Here is a 25860-nt window from a genome sequence, read left to right on the forward strand (position 1 = left end):
GAAAGAATTCTGCCCTGATTTCTTCAGAGAGAGCTGTTGTGTGAATCAAATAATATAATGTGTGAAAGTATTTTGTAAAGTGAAAAATACTATGCAAATATAAATATTTCTATTGTTACCTTCCTCTTCATCATTACATGTTAATAAATCATTTGTCCTTAATATTTCCTGAAGCTAGGCATATCTACCTATCCTGAAGATTTTGTTCCTGTCATGAACTTTCCTTTCTTTATCATCTCCATTTTCATTTCTTCCTTATGACTACCCTTACCAACTTTCTCTTCATATTGTTCTCTCTGTGCCTTTTCCTTAAATAATAGAAATATGAGGCACACTAGAACTTATGAAGAAGGTAGGAGTAAATACTGAAAGGATGCCCTGGCTTTATGTTGGCACCCATTTGGAAGGTAATTTTTGTAGAAGCTTCCTAATCATTAGGACAGTTTTGTCCTGACAATATAGTTTTGTAACATAATCACCCAGGAAGACTTGACCTGTTACTAGTTAAGACCAGGTTGATTTGAACTATAAAAAATAGCATAATAGTAATTGCTATGGAATGAGGATCACAGTAAAATGTCTATATCATAGAGAAGAAATAATCAAGATTTTAAGGTTTTTTTCACATTAAAAAGATAAAGGAGATAGTAAAATCCCATTCATCATATAAAAGAATTTATACAATTAGGGAAAGGCTGTTATTTTCTTTGAAATTAGGAAAAGGAAACTATAGTCTGTCCATATGTACTGAGATGCAGAGATCATAGGATTTAGAGCTTGAAAAAACTTTAGAGATTGTCTAATTTATTCTCTCATTTTACAGATGGGTAAACTGAGACCCAGAGAAGTTAAATGATTTTCCCAGGTCTTACAGTTAGTAAGTGACAGGTCTGGAATTTGCATCCAAGGCTTTAACTCTAAATCTAGTGCTTCTTCCACAACACCAAGCTGTGTTTTCATATGCCAAGAATGGTATAGGCTGTGATAGGTGTGCTATTGTGTTGGTGCAGATCCTGAGAGAATGACCTCCTGCATGGACTTGACAGAACAACCCTGTTAGACAGATATGGTATTTTTGGTTTAGTCTGGGGCTTATCTGGGAGAGTTCAAGGAGCAGGGGTCTGGGAGGTTTTACTTGTGGTACTATGAGGAAATTTTTGGTTCCAGATGATTGTCACATAAGAGATTTGCCCTAAGTATTTCATGTCATTTGGAAAAGGAGAAGAACTGGGTATCCTGAATATTTTGTATCATTTGAAGAAGTTGGATTAGTAAATGTCTTGGAATGGAAGAGGATGGAGTTCTGTGGGGATTTTTAGTGGCTTTGGCTTATGTCCTGTTTCCGCCTGACAGATCATAAGAGGGGAAGCAAGTTAGAGACCTGTACGCTTCTTGTGAAGCGGAGCTTCTCCAGTCCCCTGCCTTCAATGCATGGAGAGAGGTTTGATGAACTAGGAAAATTCCAAGGAATTGGCCCTGACACACTGATGCCTAAAGGTAAAAGAGAGCTCAGGGAGTTCCTAGTGTTTTTTGGAAGTTTTAGATTGTCTCTGTTCTTTTTTAGTGCAGATTGGGAAGAAAGTCCAAGGGCTCCTTTGAAGGGTGGGTTCAGATTCCTTGACAGATAATAAAGTGCTGATAAAGTACTTAAAAATCTGTGTCTATCTTTCTTCTCCTTCCCTCCCCTTCTCTCTCTTTTGTTTTGGTAGTCTGGGGGAAAAGGAATTGATTATTCTTTACAAATTGGGATACTGAGGACCTAGAGGAAATAGCCTTGTAGTTTAATTGAACTTGGAATGCTGTCGTCTCCAATCTTTTGCCAAGTCTAAAGAGATGTTACAAGAAAGCAAGTGTCTTGTCTACCTCAAAATACTTGCGAAATTTATTTTCTCTTATTATTTCCTATATCCTCCATTATTGAGTCTATACTTTCACAGTTTAGGAGAGGAAGATATCTGATATAACTATATATAACTATAACTATAACTATATATATATATATATATATGCATATCTACATGTCTTCTTTCTCCTCCAACCCAGTCATTCTTTAATATCTCATGCTTCTTTTCTTTCTTCCTTGTTCTGTTCTAAGCCATTGTAACCTCATACCTAGGCCGTTGCAATAGCCTCCTAGCCAATCTCTCTGCCTTTAATCTTTCTTCCTCATATTCATCTTGCACATGTTGCCAGATTAATAGTCTTTTTTTTTTTAAACACCTACCTTCCATTTTAGAACCAGTATTATGAACTGGTTCCAAGGCAGAAGAGGGATAAGCGCTAGGAAATGGGGGTTAAGTGACTTGTCCAGGGTCATACAGGCAGGAAATGTCAGAGGCCAGATTTGAACCCAGGACTTCCCATCTCCAAACCTGGCTCTCTATCTACTGAGTCACTTCCATGCCCCCCAAGATTAATATTCTTAAAGCATAGGACTGATTATACCACACACTGTACCCCACATCACTGTTCCCCACCCCAACCCTATTCCTTGCTTGAAATGTCTTAGTGTTACTTCAATCAAAGTCCTTCAGAGTCCAGGCTCAGTCTCTTAAGTTTCTAAACTTCCTTTCCTTTCTAATACTTAGCTACTTTGAAGCCTGTTTTAGCCAAACTGATTACTTAATTTTCCTTTAAATATCCCTTGTTTCCATTTTTGATCCTTAGCTTATGTGATTTTCTTGGCCATTAATGCCTTTTCCGCTTCTCTGATCAAATTCTTTCCATCCTTCAAGAATCATTTCAAGACCCACCTCAATAAGACTTTTCTTTAATTACTTTGGTTAATAGTGATTTCTACCTTTTCTGAAATCTTAGAACACTTGTCTGTACTATTTATCAGACATTTCTCATACACTACTTTGTATTATTTAACTTTTTTTGTATGTGTAGGTCTTGTTTCTGAAATTAGTTTGTAAGCTACTTGAGGGCAGGAAATAAATCTTACATTTTCCTGGCTCTTCCATGGTGGCAAACCCAGCACAATGTCTCATTCAGAGCAGGTATCAATGGGTATGTCCTATAAGACTGAGAGGACAGAGATTGTATTTTTCAATTTCTGCCTTCTCTTCAGCTCCCAGTGCTTTGCTAGACATGCACTTAGTATTCATAAGTGTGTATTCATAAGTATTCATAAGCATATATTCATATGCTTAGCTGAGGCAAAGCCTAGGTCTCATGGAAACTCTTCCCAGCATCTCTTGGCTCAATTCTAGGAACAATGTAGGTGACTGTTAAGTTTTTATGGGTCATTTATTAATGATGCAAGAGAGTGGTAAGAGGCATGGTGGAATAGTAGAGAGAAAGCTAGCCTCAAAGTAGAAAGACTTACCTGGGTGAAAGTGTCACCTCTGACTCCTCCTCACTTTGTGACCCTGGACAAGTCACAGATAACCTTCTAAAACTTGAAGATGCAGAGTAGGTGCTTATTATTTACATTGGTAAATGGAGGTTTACAGATTCAGTCCAAAAAAAAGTGAAAAAGAGTGTTGGCAGAGTGACTTTGAGCTGTCTCTAACCATGCAGCCAGCATTTTGAGACTCTTAAGGGAAAGTATAAGATGCAGAATTCCTGTTGACTGTTCCAGGTGCTTGTGCTGACTCTTTCCTTTTCTGTTTCCAGGCAGTTTCGGTGTTGCTAAATCAGATCTGGAAATGGCTTATGACAGGGCCAGAGTTAGTATCTCGGAGGAACCTCCCTTGCTTAGGGAGAGAAGCTCCACTAAGGTAAATTTACTCTAAATAGCATTTGAGACCCCCTGAATTAACTGTAGGTTTTGGTCCTTTATGGCTTTGTGGCTTTGTGGGAGAGGTGGGGGATGGGATAAGGAGGGATGGATTGAGATGAAGACAAGTAGAGAAGTGAGAGGATGGAGAAGGGAAATGGCATTGATCCATTTCTGCATGTGTAGACTTGGGCTCTCAGTATTCTCAGACCTGGCACTGATTCAGATTCATCTTATTATGAGAACATAGGTACCTGTTGATTCTCTCTGCCAGTATATTCCTTTGATAATCCTCTTCACATCCCATATGTGAGCTTTCTCTGCTGATACTGAATGTCTGTGCTCTTCTGAAGGTAAGGAAATCAGCAATAATGTCAGAAGTCCCTTCCATCCGTTACACAGAAAATATCAGTGAGGAAACTGGCACCAACTGGAAAATGGATGCTCTCTTGAGAGCAGCCAAGAAGGATCTTCTCACCCTGATGAAACTGGATGTAAGTGACCATCTCCTCCCCAGAGAAATGATTCCACTTGTCTGGGCTTTCCCAGGCTTTTCTGTCCTTCTGCTGGATGGAGGGAACTGTAAGAAAGGGCCCTTAAGGGACATGCTCTCATTGTCTGTGTAGAAGGAAGCACTTGCTTCTTGTGGCTTCTGTTGATTTTTTTCTTTAGTCTTGTCCTGAGTCATGATTCCATTTCCCAAGGTTCTGTGCTCATATACTTTGATCTCCCAAGGGCATGTGCCATGCTTGATTGCAGCAGTAATCCCAAGCACAAGGAAAGGTTTTATTTGTGCATATGCACTCACATGTATACACATGAACACAGTGGACCTGAAATCACTTTGGCTGACTATTTGACTGTTTTGCCTAAGAATTGATTTCTTATGCTTTTTCAGTTTCCAGTGCTGGCTTTCAGATTTTACCTCCAGGAAATAAATTCTCTATTGTGTTTGTAGTGAACTCAGATGTTCATTCTTGAAGGAGCCTCTAAATGGTAGAATAAATCTCTGCTTCCTAATAATTTTCTAAGATGACTCTTGAGTGTGATATTCAAGGTGGTTACTTTGGGTTTCCAAACTTTTTAATGTACTCCTGAGACATTCATTATACCTATTCTGAAAAAAAGAAAATCATTCAGGTTGTAGCATCATAGAATTATAGATCTGGAGCTAGAAGGAACCTCAGAGGTCATCTATTCCGATTTCCTATTTTATAGAGGAGAAAATTGAGAGTTGGAGAGATTACATGATTTGCTCAAGATCACAGAGTGGGATTTGAACTAAAGCCCTATGACCTCAGGAGCAGTGCTGTACTCCTGTTGCATTCTAAGTATTGAGAGCAAATGTAAAGTTCTGATTGTATTTTTTTAACTCTTACCATCAATATTGTGTATTACTTCTAAGGCAGAAGAGTAATAATGACAAGGCAATGGGGGTTAAGTGACTTGCCTAGAGTCACACAGTTAGGAAGTACCTGAAGCCATATTTGAACTCAGGTCCTCCTGTCTTTAGGCCTGGCCACTTTAATGTGTCTCTCCCTTGGGCTTTATCTTATTTGACAGAGTCAAAGAGATGTTAGGGTCTGACCATATGCACAAACTTTGAATCCAATATTGTGAAGTAAATTGTGAAGTCAAAGGAACTTCTGGGCTAAAGCCGGTCCTGTATTTCATTAAAGTCTCCTATACCTTATGTCTTTCATATGCTTATCCTATAGCTCTTTCACATTCTACAATTTACTTCTGCCATCACTAAAGCTTAACTTCCATCAGGTATTCTGTCACCCTATTTTTAATGCCTTTATCAATTGCATCATCATTTATATAACTTACATATCATATGTTTGCATATTGTCTTATCCTTTTGTGAATTGTAAAACTGCTCAGACTCTACTTCAGAAGATTTAATTAAGCTATTCCCCTCTTGTAACAATGGAGGTACTTGGTCAGGAATGTATTGAGAACTTTAAAATTACTCCACCCTGCTCAGACAGTGCCTTAGGGGAAGATAAAGTTGCAAGTTCCTGATTGAACAATGAAAAGTCTCCAACTCATATTTATAGTGAAGCAAAAACCCTAAGCTAGGTGGTCTATTTTTAGATCTAATACAAAAGGATGCTAAGTACCTATAAAGGTTAAATTAATCACTAAAAGGTCAAGCAACTTACAAAAGGCAAGCTTAGCAAAAGAGATGTGAAATACTTAGAAGATGTAATATACCCAGAGAAGGTGAGAACTAAAGAGTATTGAGAACTAAGAATGGGCAGTCCTGGGAAAAAGCGTCTACTATGATTGGTAGATGTGAAAATTTAGGGGAGGTGACATAAGAGAAAATTCTCTTTAAAAGGAGCTCTCTGAACTCAGTTCAGGAGTTCAGAGGAGGGTCTCTGAACTCAGTTCAGGAGTTGAATATTTCAGTGAAGGACTGGAGCTTGCTTGGGATGATCTTGTGGTGAGTGATAAAGACTGACTCTCTCTCCCTTAAGGCTCAGGCCTAGGCCATTTGACCTAGGCCTTTTTTCTATTTTCTCTTCTCTCTCTCTCTCTCTCTCTCTCTCTCTCTCCCTTTAATTCCTTCATTTGTATGAATTAAAATCTCCATAAATGCAGCTGACTTGGGTATTTTCATATTTGGGAATTTTCCCATGGTGACCACTTATTTTTAATATAAATCAAGACACTAAAAATTATCTTTACAGTTGGCTGAAACCTTTACAGTTTTGGCAATTCACAGTCTTGGAAACCCACATTTTCACAGTTACACTGTTTAACTTAAGAATTAATTTTGTTCACAATACAAATTCATATATCGTTTGTGTTTACCCAAAATGACATTCAAACAAATTGCATTTAAATACATGTTTACCCCTAAACCATGAAATCATTCTTATCCAGGGCACATACTTTGATAATAATTCATATATCTGGAAATTAAGGCTTTTACCTTAAGGTGAAGTACTAATAAAGTCAGTCATAATAACTATTTGTTATTCAATATGCATCAATGAGAAAGAAGGATCTTTTAGACTCTGTCACTTGACTAGTGGTTTATTTCTTTAATGCAAACATTTCTCATGTGTAGGATCATTTATATTTGTGTGAAAATCATATATTCTGGAAAAATTAACCACAGTTCAAGAATTTTATGACCAGATTCTATCTAGGAACATTGAAAGTTCTCTTTTTTGGCTATTTTTATCTTACAGTCTTTTATTTTGGCATTTAATAGTCATTTGGTCAAAATCACAGAAACTGTCTTGACTCAAGGACTATTTCTTAGACATTTTCCCTGGGGGTCCTTGTGTACCCATGAGAAACTGGCAGAGCAAATCATGGAGAATAGACATAGTGATCTTACAAAGCAAGATATGAAGAATTTTTAAAAGTATTTTTTTCAAATAGGAAGCATTTACTTTTTCTCCCTCTTATTCCCTCCATTGGTTAAAAAAAGGAAAAAACCCAAACCTTCACCACAGATATGCATAGTTAAGAAAACCAGGCTATGAGGAATTGACAGAATATGATGAGGCTTTAAATGTTGACAATGTTAAGGTTACTCATTGCAAGTATGAGGATTCCTTGTTTCTGACATTTAAGGAAGATAGATGTTTTTTCCTTCCAGTAATTATATTAAGATATTCTGCTTCATAGATTCTCTAATACTTGAACAACAGATTGGTCGTGACGGTAGTTGATTCCTTCTGTTTGCACTGGGTGCAAAGACTGACTTAGTTTTCACAAGGTTTGTTGCAATACAGCCAGCTAGATCCTCTTCTGAATATAGACCAGAAAACCTTTTCTAGGTTGTGTTAGGTGCAAAGTGGGCAGGTGCTAGCTTAGACCCCTGACTTTTCCAAAAGTAGGCTATTTCTCCTGAACTGCACTCCTCTTAGGGGAACTCCATTGATGGATTTCAACATTGTAATTGTTTAAAAGACAGTAGCATCTTTTAGATATTTCGATTAAGATCAGGAGTTAAGGTCAAGATTAGAAGATTTGGGTATTTGGGTATTAGGTTTCACACCTCAGGGCTTGATTGATTTGGGGCATAGTAGAAGGTAAATGCTTAATTATTTTAGAAAATGAGTCACCTTAGAGTTAGGTCTTTACATACTTCTCATCAACACCAAGGAATTAAGCATGATTTTATAAGTACAAATTTGGTGTCCTGTGCTCCAGAAGAAATTGTTCTATGTAAATTGTTCTATGCAAATTGCTTTACATAGTCTTTGAAAATAGAATTCAGATAGATACTTGATCTTCCCAGTTCAGTTAGCATAATCTCTACTATGGCTTCTCTTCTAGCAAAATGCTTGGACTTTTGTCTCCTTTCACTTGTGAGAATGAAAGAGCTAGGCCTGTCCTCTGATTCCACATTCTTCTTTAGGGTCATATGTGTGGATTGAGAAGAACCTTTGTAGAGTTGTATTTGCCTGGCACATAGTAGGTGCTTAATAAATGTTTCTTGACTGACTGACTGAATAGGGAGAATTAGAAATGGGACCGTAGGCAAAGAAGTGTGATACCTGAATCAAGAACTATCTTAATGGTTCAAATGGTTGGATAGGAGACAGAATGATCAGTAATCACTATGAAGATTTTTAGGGACTGCAGAGAGGGACAAGAAGAAGATAAAAGAAGTGATCAGTTAGTCAAACATATATTAAGCACCAGGTAATATATTAAGCACTTTAAAAATATTATATCATTTGATCTCCACAGCAATCCTTCAAGATAGGTGCTTTTATTATCCCCATTTTATAGGTGAGGCAACTAAGACAAACAGGTTAAGTGACTTGCCCAGAGTTACAGGAGGTAGTAAGTATCTGGGATAATTTTTGAACTCAGATCTTCTGGACTCCAGGTCGAACACTGTATACAGTCCTTCCTCTCAAGGAACTCACAGTCTAATGGGAGAAAGAATATGAAAAACAACTATATGTGAATTATATATGTATGTGTATATGTATTTATATGTATACACACTAAGGATAAATTGGAGATAATAGAGGGAAGGCAGAGGGATCAGGAAAGAATTCTCTTAGAAGATAAATTTTAGTTGAGACTTGCAGGAAGCTCAAGAAGCCTGGAGATGGAGGTAAGGAGAGAGAGGGTTGGGTTGCAGCTATGATGAACAGCCAATCAGAATGCCCAGCATTTGGGGATGCAGGGTCTTATGTAAGGATTAGGAAGGAGGCCAGACTTACTAGATTACTGAATACATATGGGAATGTAAGGTATAAGAAGATTGAAATGGTAGGAGGGGACCAGGTTGGGAAAGGCCTTGAATGCTAAACAAGGTTTTATGTTTGATCTTAGAAGTGAGAGGGAGCCACTGGAATTTACTAAATGGGGAATGTGATATGGTCAAGTCTGTACTTTAGGAAAACTAGTTTGATTACTGAGTAAAGAATGAACTGGATTAGAGAGCCTTATGGCAGGAGACCCACCAGAAGGCTTTAGTCCAGGTATGAGATGGTTAGGACTTGGAGCAAGATGGTTGGTTGGTAGTATTGGAGGAGAGAAGGGACATAAAGTAAAGTTATATTAAGGTAAAATCACTAGGCCTTGGCAGCAGATTTGCTATCAGCAATGTGAGGATAACACCAAGGTTGGAAACCTAGGTGACTGGGATGATGGTGGTTCCCTTGATGGGAATAGTGAAATTTGGAAAAGGAAAATGTTTTTTGGGGAAAAGAGAATGGGTTCACTTTGTACATGCTGAATGTAAGATGTCTATGGGACATGATTTGAAATGTCTAATGCTTTTTTGATAATGAAAGTCTGGAAGTTAGGAGAGAGGTTAGGAGTAGATTAGTACATTTGAGAATCATTAGCATAGAGACAATAATTGAAACTATGGGAGCCAGAGGGAGAAGAGAAGAGGACCCAGGACAGAGTTGGGGCCAGGGTAGGGAATTGGGGGGGGAGGGACATTTCTGGTATGACCTGGATGAAAAGCCAGAAACTATGAGGACAAAAAGTTTTCCTCATCCCTGGAATGGAGAAGACAATAGGTGGAAGAAGTCCTCAATTTTAGGGTAGAAGAGCTGAGCTTGAGTCTTTTCTATAATACTTGGCTATAATGCTATAGGCACCTTGTTTGCCCTCTCTGGGCTTTGGTTAGTCAATCACTCAACACAGATTTAAGTGCCTATTATTTTGGGTAGCCAGGTTTCTCAGCAGATAGAGACCCAGGCCTGGAAATGGGAGGAGGGCCTGGGTTCAAATCTAGCCTCAGATACTTCTTAACTGTGGGACCCTGGGCAGTCTCCCCTTATTGTCTCACCCTTACCACTCTTCTGCCTTGGAACTAATACCTATATTGATTCTAAGACAGAAGGTAAGGTTTTTGCTTTGTTTTGTTTTGTTTTAAAAAGTGTTTATTATGTGTCAGGTGATATGCTAGGTACTGAGGATACAAAGAACAAATAGTCACTGCTTTCAAAGAGCTCACAGTCTGCTGGGGCAGGCAACATACAAACAATTTGTACAAACAAGCTATAGATGAGATAAATTATAGATTATCTCAGAATGAAGGTACTGAGATTAAGGAGGACTAGGAAAATCTTATAGAAATGTCCTTATCTCTAATATGGGGATAATGATACTTGCAAGGCCTAAATGTAAAGATTCTTATGAAGAGGACTTTGTAGGTCTTTAAATAGCATATAAATATGAACTCATTATTTTCAATCTTCTTACTGTTTTAATCTGTGTATTGGATCTCCTCTCTTCATGGCCCAACTCACCTCTCATGATGAAAGTGCTTTTCCATTTCATTCTTGGACCTTTCCTTTGCACTTCTTCCTCATTGCATCACAATGATTTATGTTTGTGTCTTTCCTTGTTATATTGTAAGCTGTTGACAGTAGGGTCTGTGTCATATGTATCTTGATATCCTTAGTACATTTCACATAGTAAATTCTTTTTTTGGGGGGATATTTTATTTTTTCTCCAATTACATGTAAAAACAATCTTTAGCATTTATTTATGTATTATTATTTTTTAAAAAAACTCTCACCTTCCATCTTAGAATCAATACTATGTATTGGTTTTAAGACAGAAGAGCAGTAAGGGCTAGGCAGTGGGGGTTAAGTGACTTGCTCAGGATCACACAGCTGGGAAGTGTCTGAGGCCAGATTTGAACCTAGGACCTCTGATCTCTAGATCTGACTCTCAATCCACTGAGTTTCCCAGCTGCTCCCTTTTAGCATTTATTAAAAAAATATTAAGTCTTATAAGGGGTAACATTATGGTTGGACTGAATATTTAAGAGTATAGTCACAAGGAATTTAATTACTAAGTTCCAAATGAATTACTCAAGTCAGAATGACTTTAATGATAGTTTTATTTACCAATAGAGAGAGTGAAAATAAGGAAAATGAGAGAGAGAGAAAGAGAGATAGCTACTCTGGTCTGGTCTGAACCAGGCAGGGCTTCAGAGGCCCCAGCAAAGGGGGGGCACAGAGGATTAACTAAACAATATTTCTAACCACGAAATCAGCCTTTTCCACTCACCCACATGTTAGTCTAAAGGGAAGCAGTCTGAGGTCTCCAGCCTGAGCTCTTCCAAGGTCAAGTTCAAAGGTGAAGACCCCCTTATAGGAAGTTAGTACCAAATTTAAAGACAGTTCTTTGAGTCACTTCCTGTGCCCTTGGTCCACTTTTATGTGTACCAATGACGGCTTTAACTTTGTTTTGGACTGCCCAGGGGGCAGTCAATTGTTTTTGATTTGTCACTCAGTAGCACACGTGGGTCATAGACCTCCCCCACCTCCCACTTAATCCTTAAGTGGGGGTATATACATTCCTAGTGGCTAAAATCTAAAGAATAAACAGGGAAGAGTTAATCCCATCTTCACAATCCATGTAAAAAAGTTTTCTACATTAATTCTTTTGTGGAAGGAAACTAGAACAAAAACAATTAAGTGAATAAAAGTATGCTTTGGTTTGGATTCAAACTTTTTTTCCAATTTTTCCTCTGGAAGTAGATGGCATTTTTTATCATGAGTCACTTGAGATTGTTTTGGGTAAATTCTTAATAAATACTTGTGGAATTGAGAATCCTAAATAGTGGTCAGCATAGCCCCAGAGCACAGCTGTAGCTGGTTGAGCCAACAATGAACCAAATACAGTTCAATTCCAAAGCTAAGATCAGAGGCCAGATCATGAAAGGAGTAAGCTGTATGATTTAGAGTGCTACCATAATAGATGATAGATGATATTTATGAAGCTCTTAAAAGTTTACAAGTTCTGCTTGTTGTTATTGTTGTTGTTGTTCACTTGTGTCCAACTCTTTGTGACCTTGCAGGACTATACTGTACATTTTTTATATTATACAATATATATGTATATACAATATTACATGTATATATACACATGTATACACATGCATATTTATACATATATACATATGTGATATATATGTATATACAATATGCAAATTATACTTTGCAGAGATACTGGAGTGGTTTATTATTTTCTTCTCCCATGGATTAAGGCAAATAGAGGTTAAGTGACTTGCTCAGGGTCACACAATTAGCAAATGTCTGAGGCAGGATTTGAATTAAGGTCTTCCTGACTCCAGACCCAGTGCTCTATCCACTGAACCATCTTGCTTCCCCTTTTTTGAATCTTAACTAATAGGACCACTTGGAAAGTCTTTTCACAGAAATTTCCTTATCCTATAGCACAGGTATAGTGATACTTGCAATTTCCAAATGTAAAGATTCTTGTGAAGAGTACTTTGTAGATTCTAACTCTTTGTATACATTATTTCTTTTGTTCCTTACAACAACCTTATAAAGTAAATATCACAATTGTTATTTTCTCCTTTTTACATATGAAGCTCAGAGAAGTTAAGTAGTTTGCCCATGCCTGTACAAATTCTCCAAGTCAGTATTTGATCCTATAAAGGGTAAATTTAGGGTTGAGACTGAATATAAAAATTATTGGTGGCCAAGGATTTAATTTCTTAAATCCCAAATGAAGCATTCAAGTCAGAATGGAATTTTATGGTGATTTAATTACAAAATAGGAGGAAGAAATTAAGAAAGAGAGAGAGAGAGGGAAAAGAGTTCATTTAAATTGCTCCAGCTCAGGCTGAGCCAGGCAGGAGTTCAAGGCCTTGGCCAAGGGGGCCTCCCCTGAGAGTCAAGGGAAAAGGGAGTCAGTCTCATCAGTCACCACGTGACCATCTCAAGGAAGCTGTCTGAGGGAGCTCCTCCACATTCAAGTTCCAGGACTGAACTGGCGCCCAGCCTCTCTACAGGAAGTGACAAAAACTCCAAAGGCAGTTCTCTACATCACTTCCTGCATCTCACATGTGCCAATGGTGGCTCAAGCTTGGCTTAGGACAGCCCAGGAAACAGTCAGTTGTTTCTGATTTGTCACTTGCTAGCACATGCCAGTGTAGTGTGGGTGTGTACATTCCTGGGTGCTAGACTAAGCAAAACGTAGAAAATCTAAAAATCAATCCCAGGTCTCTCCTCATTCCAAGCCCAGGCCACTTTCTACTTTACCACACTGACACTGCATGGTAGAGTGAATAGTGCAACAACCAAGTCCTCTGTCTTCTGCCTCATTTCACAGTAAGAACTTGTCAAGAACATGGATGTATGAGTTGGCAGGTTCTGGTTAACCTTACTTCCATCAGAGATCCTCACATGGATACTAGACTCTAATAAATTTACAGACTCTTTTATGTTTGGGAGACCGGGCCCTATTGGTTAACTTCTGGAGTTGCTGCGCAAGCATCAACTTTAAAACTCAGATCTGACAGACTAATCCAGAGATTCTAACATGAGCCCAATTTGCTAGTGGTTAGTGATGTTCATTAGATTGCAGGTCTCCTTGGGTGGAATAGGTGCAGATAAGAAAACTTAAAACTATCTCTGCTGCTCTTGCATAGGAATCTCGAGGTGGAACTGTAGGAAAATATAAATCGAGAATTTTGGGGACATACTACAGTTGTTCCTTGCTATATTGTAGTTCACTTAACACAGCTTCACTGTATCAGATTTAAAAAAAAAAATCTAATTATGTATCAGGATTTTTGCTATGATGTGGGGTTTTGCAGACGAATACCCTACTGTAACAAAGTAAATGCAGTATGCCACTACTGCTTGTGCAAAGGTGACCAACCACAGCGCTGTGTTCTGTATCCTGGGCACTGATTGGCTCAGTAACTATAGCATTGGTGTGTTTGCTCTTCCACAATAGGTGAGGGATCATTGTATTTGTTTTTAGTGTGGAAAAATCATGACTTTCTGGGAAACTACAGTGGTGGACTGAACAATCAATTATTTAGCATTTGGGAACAGAGACATGCTTTTTACACATTTTTTTTTTGCTAAATTTGAATCTGTGATAGTGATTGCAGTTATAAATTATTGTTTTCTCACTTATTTAGCGTGGAAAGGATTGTATATTATAAAGTATCTTTTCCAGCTCTACCTATACACAGAACCATCTGTCATCAGTATCTTTTTACATATAAAGCATAACAGTGTTTACCATTTTATTTTTTTATCAAGGGGTATGAAAATAGAAGCCAGTGTCTGAGGACATGGGCAAGTGGGGATTGTTTCTGTTTTGGAGATGGGGGAAGGGGGGAGAATAAGACCACTTGCTTAGATATCAGAATATTACAATGCCAAGATAGGCTTCATCAACACCAATGAGTAGGAGTTAGGTTTGCTGACTTCTTAGAAAATGGATAACTGAAAGGAGGCAGTATAACCAAGTCTCAGAAACTTCTGAGCCTAGCAGTAATATCATGTGCTAGTTTTGAGACTTGACTCTGCTATACTTATGCCTCAAGCTTTCCCCTTAGAAATCTTTAGCCTAGAGAAGAGAACATTTCAGGTGAACATGAATTTAGTTTGAATCATATCAGGCATATCTAGATACAAAGACAAAAGTGAAAGAGTCCCTGCTTCCATGGAGCTTACACTTTACTGGGGATGGGGGGGAGGGGACTGATACATTCACAGATAATTAAATACAACATGTGTATTAGGTTAATACAGAGCAGTTTTGTAGGAGTGGAGAGAACACTATCAACCAGGTCAGGTTAGAGATCAGTAGAGGCCTTCTGTAATAGGTGGCATTTGAGCTAAGTTTTGAAGGGAGTTAGGAAGCATGAGGCAGCATTCTAGATATGGAAGATAGCCTTTGCATAGGCTTGGAGACAGGAGAAGGAATTTCATGTGTCAGGAAACATGAAGTAGGCCAATTTCACTGGAACATAGAATGTACAAATGGGAGTAGTTGAGAAGGACATTAAATGCCAGAGTTGGTATTTTATACCAGTGGCAATGGTGGGCCACTGAAACTTCCTGAGCAGATAAGAAACATGGTCAGACCTATGCTTTAGGAATATTACTTTGTCATTTGCTAGGCAAATGGATTGGAGAAAGAAGAGATTTGAGGTAACAAGTCCAGTTAGGCGATTATTGCATTGGTTTACATTAGAGTTGATAAGTGCCTGAATTTGTATAGTGAATTGTAGCAATGGAGTGAAGGGCACAGATATAGGAGATATGGAGGCAGTAGAATTCTTAAGACACGGCACCTGATTATATATGAGGAATTAAGGAAGAATGACTGAGTTTGTGAGCTTATGTGACTGGAAAGATGGCAGTGATTCCTTCAATAGAAATCAGGAAGTTGGGGAGAAAATAATGTTCATGTTTATTTCATGTTCTATGAACAAGTTGAGTTTGAGATTCCTGTGGAACATTTTGATATACATTTCTTAATTTGTCATTAGGCAACTGGAAGAACTCAGGAGAAGGATGAGGGCTGGGTATGTAGATTTGGGAACTGTATACGTAGAGATGATAATTGGATATATTACAGCTGATGAGATCACCAAGAAAGGGAATGTAGTAAGAGAAGAATGAGGCCTAGGTTATATGCAAGGAAATGGGACAGGATATAGATGGTGATCCTTCAGATGAGACTGAGAAGGAATGGTCAGTCTGTTAATCAGAAAGCAATTTTTAAGTGCTTACTTTGTGTCAGGCCACTGGGAGATACCACAAAAGATTTTAAAAAGCAGCCACTACTCTTAAAGGGGCACATTCTAATGGGGAGACAATATGTAAATAATTAGGTATATACATGATATATAAAGAATAGGGGCAGTTGGCTTAGTGCAGAGAGATTCAGGCCTGGAGAGAAAAGGACCTGGGTTCAAATCTAGCTCCAGACACTTCCTAGATATGTGACCCTGGGCAAGTCATTTTACTCCAGTTGTCTAGCCCTTACCACTCTTCTTCCTTGGAACTGATTCTCTTCTAAGACAGAAGGTAAGGGTTAAAAAAAAAAAGAGTAGATGAAGGTATTCTCAAAGGGGAAGGCATTAACAGCCAGATGACCAAAAAGAGCCTCTTATAGAAGGTGGGATTTGAGCCAAGACTTGAAGGAAGTCAGGAAAACTAAGAGGTGAAGAAGGAAGAATTTTCTTGTGTAAGTACATGTGTATTTGTAAGTGTAAGTACAATGCAGCTGGATTTTAGAGTGTGTGGAGGGGACTAGAGTGTAGGAAGACTAGAAATACAGGAAGCATCCAGGTTATTAAAAGGTTTAAATATTCAGCACAGTTTATATCTGATCCTAGAGGTAAGAGAGAGCCATAGGAGTTAATTGAATAAGGAAGTTACATTGGCAGATCTTACTTTCAAGAAAATCACTTTGGCAGCTGAATGAAGGATTAGATTGAAGTGAGGAGGGATTTGAGACCTTGTGACCAAACAATGTTATAGTAGTTTAAATATGAATGGATAAGAACCTGAATGAACATGGTGGCTGTGAGGAGAAAGAAGGGGATGTAGATGAGAGTTCTGTTTTGGATATGGTGAGTTTGAGGTGTCTGTTAGACATCCATTTCAAGATGTTCAAAAGGTAATTGGTGATGTGAGACTGCAGATCAGGAGAAAGAGGAGGCTGGGGGGGTGCAGATATGAGAATCATTTGCATAGAAATTTTGAACACTGAACCCATGGGATCTGATGAGATCTTCAGGTAGAGAGGGAAAAGAGATGAGTCCAAGACAGAGTTTGAGGTGGATATCCAGGATTAGTAGATATGATCTGGATGAAGAATTGGCACTGGAGACTGAGAAGGAACAGTCTGAGAAGTAGGAGGAGAGAACCAGGAGAGAACAGGGTCATGAATATCTAGAGAGGAGAAAGTGTTACAGGAAGAGAGAGTGATCTACAATATCAGACCTTCAAAGAGGTAAAAAAGAATGAGAGTTGAGAAAGGATCATTAGATTTAGTGATTAAGATGTTATCAACTCCCCTGTATATATTGTTCTCTTGCTTCTGCTTATTTTACTCTGCATCATGCCATATGTCTTCTTACTTTTTTCCTGAAGTAAGATAGATCATTTCTTACTGCACAATATTTCATCACATTCATGTCATGTCACATGTAGTTTTTTTTTATTCACCAACACAGATTTTTCTAGGGTTTTGTCAGTGAAAGGGAGAAGATATAAGACTACTTAAAGGAATGATAGAGTCCAGTGAAGTTTTTTGGAGGTTGGGGGAGAATTAGGCATACTTGTAGGCAACATGGATGAGCAGGTAGAGAAAGGAACATTGATAGTTAGAGAGAGGGTCAAGCTCCCAGTGATAGTGGGAATCCAGGGTAAAAAGGAGAGGAGTTGTCTTTGGCAAAAAGAAGGAATACATCTTCCTCTGAGACTGGAGCAAAGGAGGAAAGAATGGGTAAATTAAGCTGTAGAATTGGAGAGTTAAGCTGTAGAGTTGTAGAAGCTCTTTGAGGTTGGCTCAATTTTCTTAGTAAACTATGAGCTTAGGTTTTTTGCTGAGAAAAGAGGTGAGAGTAGAGAAATGGTTTTAGTAGCTTGAGGAGAGGAGAAGGGATTTATGCTTTAGGTGAAATAAGACTGTGATTTCTGAAGTCCCAGATCTAAGATTATTTTAATTCTATTCATTGGGTAGGATAACTTCTCTTAGGGCTTCTTGAGCCCTATCAGTCACACATGAATTTAGTTAGATTTCACTTATTTTGGTCTGTCTTTTCATGGTTAGAGGGTCCCAGTTGAGTTTTCTGTTTTTTTGGGGAGGGGGTTGGGCTGTCTGTTTTGTTAGGAACTACCATGGGAAGAGAGGGGGAGAAGACCAAATAGTTTTCAAGAACATCTTTCATTTTTATGTCTACATTTAGGTTTTCTTTCTCCCAGTGGAGTTTTTCTTACCTATCACCTTTAAACTCCTAACTGTTTTTCTTCCTTATAGAAAAGAAAGGAGTTTTGTAAGCAAATTTCTTTTTATTCTATTATAACTTTACTATTTAAGATATTTTTTGCTAAAACTTCATATTTCCAATTTCTTCCCTCAGGATCCTTCTCTTTTGGATGATAAAGTGAACTGTCTTCATGTACCTGCAGGTACCTTGGTGTCAAAACAAGGAGATCAGGTGAGTAATAGGCTAAGATAGAAGGAAGGGATTGGTATCTGCTATTAGCACCAGATTTTCAACCTTCTTATCATAAAGGCATCTTTGAAGAGGAGAACTGCTGTGGGGTGGGCCAGCCTCCCACAGGGGATGGAGTCTTGGAGGTGGAACAGTGTCGGTGAAATGAGGATGGGACACAGCTTTCAACCCACAGCACAGGTTTCACAGGATAAACTGCTCTGCCTTGGCTGAGGCCTGGCTTTATTTTATACCCTCATGATCACATATCTACTTGGCACACAGTTTCATTCTCAACCTACATATCTCCTACATACATGGAACCTAACAATAGACAGGAAGCCTAGGGAGATAGTCAACGAAGCACTGTTGCTATAAGGGCAGGAATTCTCCCAACAAAGGATCAGATTTATCTTGTAGAGGCATTTTGAGGTGTAGAGATTACAGAATATCATAAATAATCTAGCCCAATCCTTTCATTTTGTACACAAAGAAACAGATACAGAGAGGGCAAAGTGGTTTGCCCAAAGACATAGACAGAAAGTCAGTAGGAAAGCCAGGTCAATAACCAGCCAAGAAAACAGCATTTTTTCTGATGTTTAAGATGTCAGGCTGATAAAAAGGATTAGAAACCAAAAGTATTATTTCCTTCATAATCCACATGTGAAAATCAATGTAGGACTACTGGTTATGTTTGGAGATAGATAGATAGAGAGATAGAGAGATAGAGAGAGATATGAAGACATAGATACACACATAAACATGTATATGTATATACATCATATATATTACAATTAACAAGGGATACCTTTACAACTAGAGTTGGACATGCAATTCTGAGGCACAAATGTCTTTCTACAACATCATCACAGAGACATCAATCAGTCATTAAAAAAATTTGGGATACATACTTACAGATAGGCTCATTCTTTTTCTAACCTATATTTACAAAGTGGACTGCTTCCTGCCTTCCTGTTGGCCTAAGTTTGGACTGCTTCCTGCCTTCGTGTCTTTGTGTGCAATATCCCTCATACCTGGGGCATATTCTTGCTTTGTCTACCATCTTCTAGAATCCTCTTGTTCAAAGTTTTTTTCAGGTGCCGCCTCTGTAGAAACTTGGGATAATCTTCCTACCTTGCCCCTCCCAGCTGAAACTGTGTTTGGATTTCCTCTTTGTCCTCTTCACATCCTGCTCTAGTATTAACATATCTGTGTGCCTGCCATGGCCCATCTACTTGAATGTGAGCTTCTTGAAAGCAAGATTTCATCATTTTTATCTTTGTACCCCTAACACCTATAAGAGTTACTTGTACATAATGGACACTAAATAAATGCTCATTGAATTGAATTGAATCAAACAGGAACAATGGCTTTATCTGTTAAGTTCAAGAAGAGGGGTCAGGGCACTCAGGATCTTGGTCACTCCTGCTCCTCACATGGAAAGGCTAAGTCTCTCTGTAGCAGTGAGCCATTGTACTTTTCTATATGGGTTAACCATTTTAATGTAGGGATATGACAGGACATAAAAAGTTGAAGGCCTGTTGCCTGGGGGATCATAATGGAGGACAGGTTTGTCTTAGTCTTTTCTCTGTCATAGGAATGCCATGACGTGTCTTTTCAGTGGTATTCTAACATCTGAGCCAATAATAGCTATTCTCTAGTCTCTCTGGGAATAGTGTACATGATCTGTTTATTTTCTGCCATGGTTCTGATATTCTCCCTGAAACTTTCCTTCCCTTGGTTGAGGTGGTCTTCCTTCACGATATGGCTTCATTTGTTCCTATTCCCAATCTTTTCTCCTCATTTACTTTCCTTCCCTTCTGTTTCATTTTTAAGCTCTCAAAGGAGCCCACAGTGAGAGAGGCTTTTGCTTTTCACAGGAGAAACAGTGTGTTAGCTGAGTACACAAAGCAATGATGACTCATTCTTCCACTTGTTTTAGGCCTTAGATGTGTGTTCAGCGAAAACTCCAGGGGCAAATTTTTCTGCTTTTTTAAATTTCATCCCCCAGCCAGCCTTATTCCTGCATGTTTCAAATCTCTCTCAAATAGTCAGTGAGTCAGCTACATTTATTGAGTATCTGCTATGTATAGAAATGATGCTAGAAATCGGGGGGGGGGGGGGAGGGGGGTGATAAATCAAATGTAAGTTCAGTGTTCTCAGGCAGTTTAAAATCTTCTTGGGGAGACAACATACACATGTGCTTATATAAGAATATAGGAGAGAATATCAATAAATGTAAGATAGCTTCTGACTATCAGTGGTATAGATGGAATTCAAAATTAAAACAAACTAGAGTGAAGTTAATTAGGACAGCCAACTGTCAGTCAGTAAGCATTTATTAGGTGTCATGTGATAAATGTGCAAATGCAAGAAGGTAGAAAGGAGAAAGTTTTGTATGTTTGATGGTCAGTGGCAGGTGTGGTGTGGTAGTTGGTATTGCTGCTTTTTTCAAGATGGGCATTCTTTAGGAAAAATGTAAGGAGACCATTGGGAAATATTAATGAAAATAGGAAAAGAGGGAAAATGAGTGAAAAAATATGTCAGGACCTTGGGAAAAAAGTAGGATCCAGAGCCTAGGGAGAGGGGATTAGCTTTTGAGAGACAGAGAGAGATCAGAAGAGAGATAGATGAAGGTAAAAGATATAAAGAGGAAAACAAATTAGACATGTGCTTGGTGTACCTTCTCCTTCAAGTATCTTCTTAAAACATAGACTTCAAGAGTCAGAAGACTATAAAAGAAAGAGATAGAAGGTTTTTAAAAAGCCAATATGGCATGAAAGTCAGATGTTATGAGTAAAGGAGCCCCAAAGCTCCACTCTATCCATTGTTGACTCTGTGAGATGCCTTGAGGATTATTTGTTTTTTTTTTATTTTCATATTATCCACAATGGGCAGTAGATTATTAGACTTGTTTGATAGAATTACTAAGTGGGTAGATTGGGGAATATTGGAGGCAGATTATACTTAAGATTTCAGCAAGACATTTGCAATCCTCATGTACCAAATTGAGAGATATAGGTTAAATGATGATATAATTAGATAGATTGGAAACTGGTTAAGTGACTGGATTCAAATAGTATTTGTAGCACTTTGAAGTGAGAGCCACAGTGAAATGCTTCAGGTATCTAAAATTATCCCATGTTGTTTAATATATTTATTACTAACTTAGTTTAAGACAAAGATGACATTTTTCTAAAATTTGTAGATAACACAAAACCGTGAGGAAGAGTTAACACATTGGATGAAAAAAACTTAGGTTAGAATAGTGATTTAAATCTAATTTAAATAGATGAAATTTAAATTTAATAAGGCTAAATGTAAAATAAATTTAGGTCCAAGAAACCATGTTTGTGCAGGATGGGGAAGGCATAGTTAGACAACAACTTTTAAGGAAAAAGACCCAATCTTAAAATGAGTCAATGTGATATGATAGTCAAGAAAGCTAATGCAATTGGAGGCTTCTTTAAGAAAGGCCCACATGGGCAGTGGTGGCAAAGTAGATAGAATGCCAGGCCTGGAGTTGGGAGGACCTGAGTTCAGATTTGGCCTCAGACACTTCCTAGCTTTGCAACCTTGGGCAAGTCACTTAACCCTGTTTGCCTAGGCTTTGTCCTTCTGTCTTAGAATTGTTACTAAGACATAAAGTAGGGTTTTTTAAAAAAGCCTCACGTCTCAAACAAGAAAGGTTTTGTCCTCAGATATTCTGTATTAATCAGTCCACATTTGTAATATTGTATTCTGTTCTAAGTGTTGCAGTTTGGAAATAAGCAGCAGTGCTGGTAGGGAAGAAACTGACCAAGTAGAAGACAACAAAATGAACTAAGTTTTTCTGAAGGACATGAAACTCTTGCCACAGCTCAGAAGAAGCATATAGAAAACATGACCCAGAGAATTTTTGTCCTTTTGGTCGGATTCACAGAAGCAATGAATGCTTCTGTTTTGATTTCAAGTGGAAAGAGAGATCAGTCTTTTTATTTTTTTTACAAGATCACTTTTACAAATATTGCTAACGAAACTTCAGAAACATTCAGTCCTGAGCTTTGTCTTCCTAGACTACATTATTTCCCTCTACAAAATCTCCAATGTTCTCTCTGTTCCTGTGCCTGCTGTCCCCCTTGTTTTGTAATCTCTCTTTATTTTTGCATAGCAAATGTTTCATCTATGCTTTCAGAAGCCATTACTTATCTATTGTCTGATTTTGTCTTGGCTAGGATGTCAACCTTCGGTTTGTGATCACTGGGATGCTACATGTATATCAGCGGAATATTGACAGTGAGAAAGAAACATGCCTATTTATCATCCACCCTGGAGAGCTGGTAGGCCAACTGGCTGTACTCACAGGGGAACCACTTACCTTTACCATCAAGGCCAACAAAGAATGTTACTTCCTCTCCATCTCCAAGTTTGATTTCTATGAGTGAGTCCTTTATATAAATGGACTGCTTTTGTTTTAGGGAAAGATAACATTCCATGAAGGGATGAACTGATGATCTTAGGTCTTTATACTCCAGAACTGAAAATGTTCAAAATGCCAGTTACAAATGAGTTTTTTTGAAGCTATAGGCTAATGATGAGTGTGGACCCAGTGACAGTGCTGTTACAAGAGCTGATATGTGTTGTGTTTGAATGGAGGATGGATTAAAACACAAGGGGCTGATAGTGTATAATGGGGGTTGCTTCTTAGATAAAGGACCCTCTGATAAAAAGAAGGGACTAGTTTTTTACCTTAATGCATTCTTTTATTCCATTAATACTGTTACTCCTTTTGTCACCCTAGGATCAAAGGGTCTAGAACTGACCTTTGTTACAGATAAAAGAGTGGTTGCCTTAAACTATGACCATGAAAATATGGTTTCAAGACTTTGAATTGCCAAAACTGTAAAGATAATTTTTTGTGTCTTGATTTTATATTAAAAATAAAGTGGTCGCCATGGGAAAATTCCCAAATATTAAATATACCCAAGTCAGCTGGGTTTTATGGAGATTTTAATTAATACAAATAAAGAATTAAGGAAAGGGGGAGAGAGAGAGAGAGAGAGTAGGCCTTTCTCCTTTAGAGAGAAAACTAAGTCAGTCTTTAATCACTCATCACAAGATTCTTCCAAGCAAGACTCTAGTGTTCAGAGAGACCCTCTAGTTTAGCTCAGGAAGCTCCACTTCAGCTTCCAAGGCTGAATTCCTTTTCAGCCACCAAGAGAGAGACCAGCCTCCAATTCAGCTCCATAGCTGAATTTTCATTCAGAGGCCTCTGGCCTCCTTTTTTTTAATTTTTATTTTATTTTATTTTTAAAACCCTTACCTTCCATCTTCGAGTCAATACTGTGTATTGGCTCCAAGGCAGAAGAGTGGTAAGGGCTAGGCAATGGGGGTCAAGTGACTTGTCCAGAGTCACACAACTGGGAAGTGTCTGAGGCCAGATTTGAACCTAGGACCTCCCATCTCTAGGTCTGGCTCTCAATCCACTGAGCTACCCAGCTGCCCCCTCTGGCCTCCTTTTAAAGAGAATTTTCTCCTATGTCACCTCCCTTAAGTTTTCACATCTACCAATCACAGTAGATATTTTCACAGGACTGACCATTCTTAATTCACACCTGAGTAGACTAAAACTTTTGAGTAATTCACACCCGAGTAGACTAAAATCTCACACCTCTTGCTAAGCTTGCTTGAACTTTTGTAATTAATTTGACCTTCATAGGTACTTAGCACCTTTTTGTATTAGATCTAAAAATAGACCCAGCTTAAGGGTTTTAGCTTTACTTTAAGTATGGGTTAAGTACTTTTCATTGTTCATTAAGGAGTTTACAACTTTATCTTCCCCTAAAGTATGCCTAAGTATGGGTGGAGTAATTTTAAAGTTCTCACATACATTCCTAACTAAGTACCTCCATTGTTTAAAATGGGGAATAGCCTTAACCAAATGTTCTAAGGTAGAGTCTGAGAAATTTTAAGATTCACACCTTAAGGGACATTTGATCCACCTCCCTCAAATGAAGGGTTGAGGAAACAGGCCCAGAGAGGTTATTTTATTTGCCTGAGGTCATGTAAATTGTAAATAGCAGACTTGGAATTTGTATCTTTTGAATTTAACTCTGTACCACTCATACCAACTCAGTCAACTATACCGTGGTGGCCTCTTGTCTTTTTATCTGATATTTGTCACAACCTTGAGCAATCAAAATAATTTCCAGCAGATTTTGAATGATTTTCCTGCTAACAAAGGAAAGACAGAAGGAATTATTGACCATGAAGGCACACCAGCGCTCAGGGAAGATTACTTCTTGGGTCTTCCTTAAAAACTGTTCCCTATCTCTGGATCATATTTCACTTTGTAAGCTGTAGCAACACACTCCTAACTTCTGTTTTGGCTTTGGACCACTTTGCCTCCTTGTTTTTTTCCTGCTGTGCTTACTTAAAACCAACCCAATTTTTTCCTTATAATATTCAGTTTAATTTTCTTCCTTAAGTTGTTTTACTTTTGTCCTTGAACATAACTTGTTTTTATCTATTCCCTTTACCAACATGTCAAAATAATTTTAAATTTTAATCTAGTTCTATAAGGTGTTAGTTTTGTCCAACTGAGTGTCACCTGTATCTTTAATTCTTTCTAAGTCATCATCTAAGTCAAGATAAAAGTATTATACAGTCTCCTTCCTGCTGTGCTTGGGATTGCATTCTTCTGCTTGTGTTAACACACCCCTTTCCTGCATAACCATGGTTTATTGTTGGACAGAGCAGCAGATGCTGTTGCTAGATTTGTTGGAGTGAATTGAGTTCAGTCACACTTCAGGGTAATTGTTGGGATTTTCTTAGTCTCTATTTTCATCTTTATGACTCCAAATAAAGGATAGGGATGCTCTGAGATATATACTATCAGACTGATTTATCCATTTCTGGGTACCCTTATTTAGTAAAAGTAGAACTGTGGTCTTAGAGATCTATTCAGAGCTGTTGGAAACTCTTGAGTAAAATGATGAATCTGGGTATAGAGGAATTTGAAATTATTAGGTTTATTATTTGGTTTTGTTATTTTTAAAAGGAAGAAGTAACCTATTTTTGGGGACCACACACTGATTTTGAGAGAGATTCATGGCTGCAAGGGTTGTGCTGTAGGTGGTACAAATACAAGATCTCTGCTATGGTTCTGAAAACTATGCCTTACAGCTTAGACTGAACAAAGATAAGCTTAGTCATTTTCTCTTTACTGGGCATTGGCATGGAGCCCTGACAGTATTGTTGTCTTTTCCCTTTGTCTAGCAAAATAATTTTCTGGGGGCCTACTCTAATATCTCTTGGCCCATGCTGGTTTGGGACCTGAGCATATTGTAACCACACATTAGTCTCCTGCAGCAGTCTTGGCCCCTCATGATTTTGATTTTGGTGGGTATCAGTGTTCCTTTGACCATGAAAGATTCATGGGAGGGACCCCTCAGGTTTCACTCTGAAAACTCATTCAAACTCATTTCCACCTCAAGATTTGTTTTTGAATATGAGTTTGCTCTCAGTGTCAGAAAAATTCCCTGACAGGAAAGTCAGTTTCAACATATCTTTTAGAATTTCAATTTGAAATGAGGAAAGCATTCTTTGAAAAGCTAAGACTCCTCCAAGCCATCTGGATCATTCAGGGCTCCTTGAATTTTATCATTTTCCTAGATCCTTTCACTAAATGCCAGTTTGGATC

At 38.2% G+C, this 25860-nt stretch overlaps 1 protein-coding gene across 17 annotated transcripts in view; it reads left to right on the forward strand.

Moving 5' to 3' along the window:
- The window catches only part of PNPLA7 (patatin like phospholipase domain containing 7), a 326954-nt gene that overhangs the window by 74530 nt on the left and 226564 nt on the right, over positions 1–25860 (forward strand). For 13 of the 17 annotated variants that reach the window (XR_008917511.1, XR_008917518.1, XR_008917520.1 and 10 more), the window contains 5 exons: positions 1354–1497; positions 3622–3725; positions 4078–4218; positions 18105–18182; positions 22394–22599. Coding sequence is in view for 13 of the 17 variants with exons in the window: in XM_056823116.1 (XP_056679094.1) it covers positions 1354–1497; positions 3622–3725; positions 4078–4218; positions 18105–18182; positions 22394–22599 (673 nt within the window). In the remaining 4 variants the exon portion in view is untranslated. Of the gene's footprint in view, positions 1–1353; positions 1498–3621; positions 3726–4077; positions 4219–18104; positions 18183–22393; positions 22600–25860 lie in introns of those variants that run through there. The other 4 variants (XM_056823119.1, XM_056823163.1, XM_056823167.1 and 1 more) reach the window with 3 other exon arrangements.

This window comes from Monodelphis domestica, chromosome 1 (assembly GCF_027887165.1).
Source record: "Monodelphis domestica isolate mMonDom1 chromosome 1, mMonDom1.pri, whole genome shotgun sequence".
In the NCBI taxonomy this organism is placed as follows: domain Eukaryota; kingdom Metazoa; phylum Chordata; class Mammalia; order Didelphimorphia; family Didelphidae; genus Monodelphis; species Monodelphis domestica.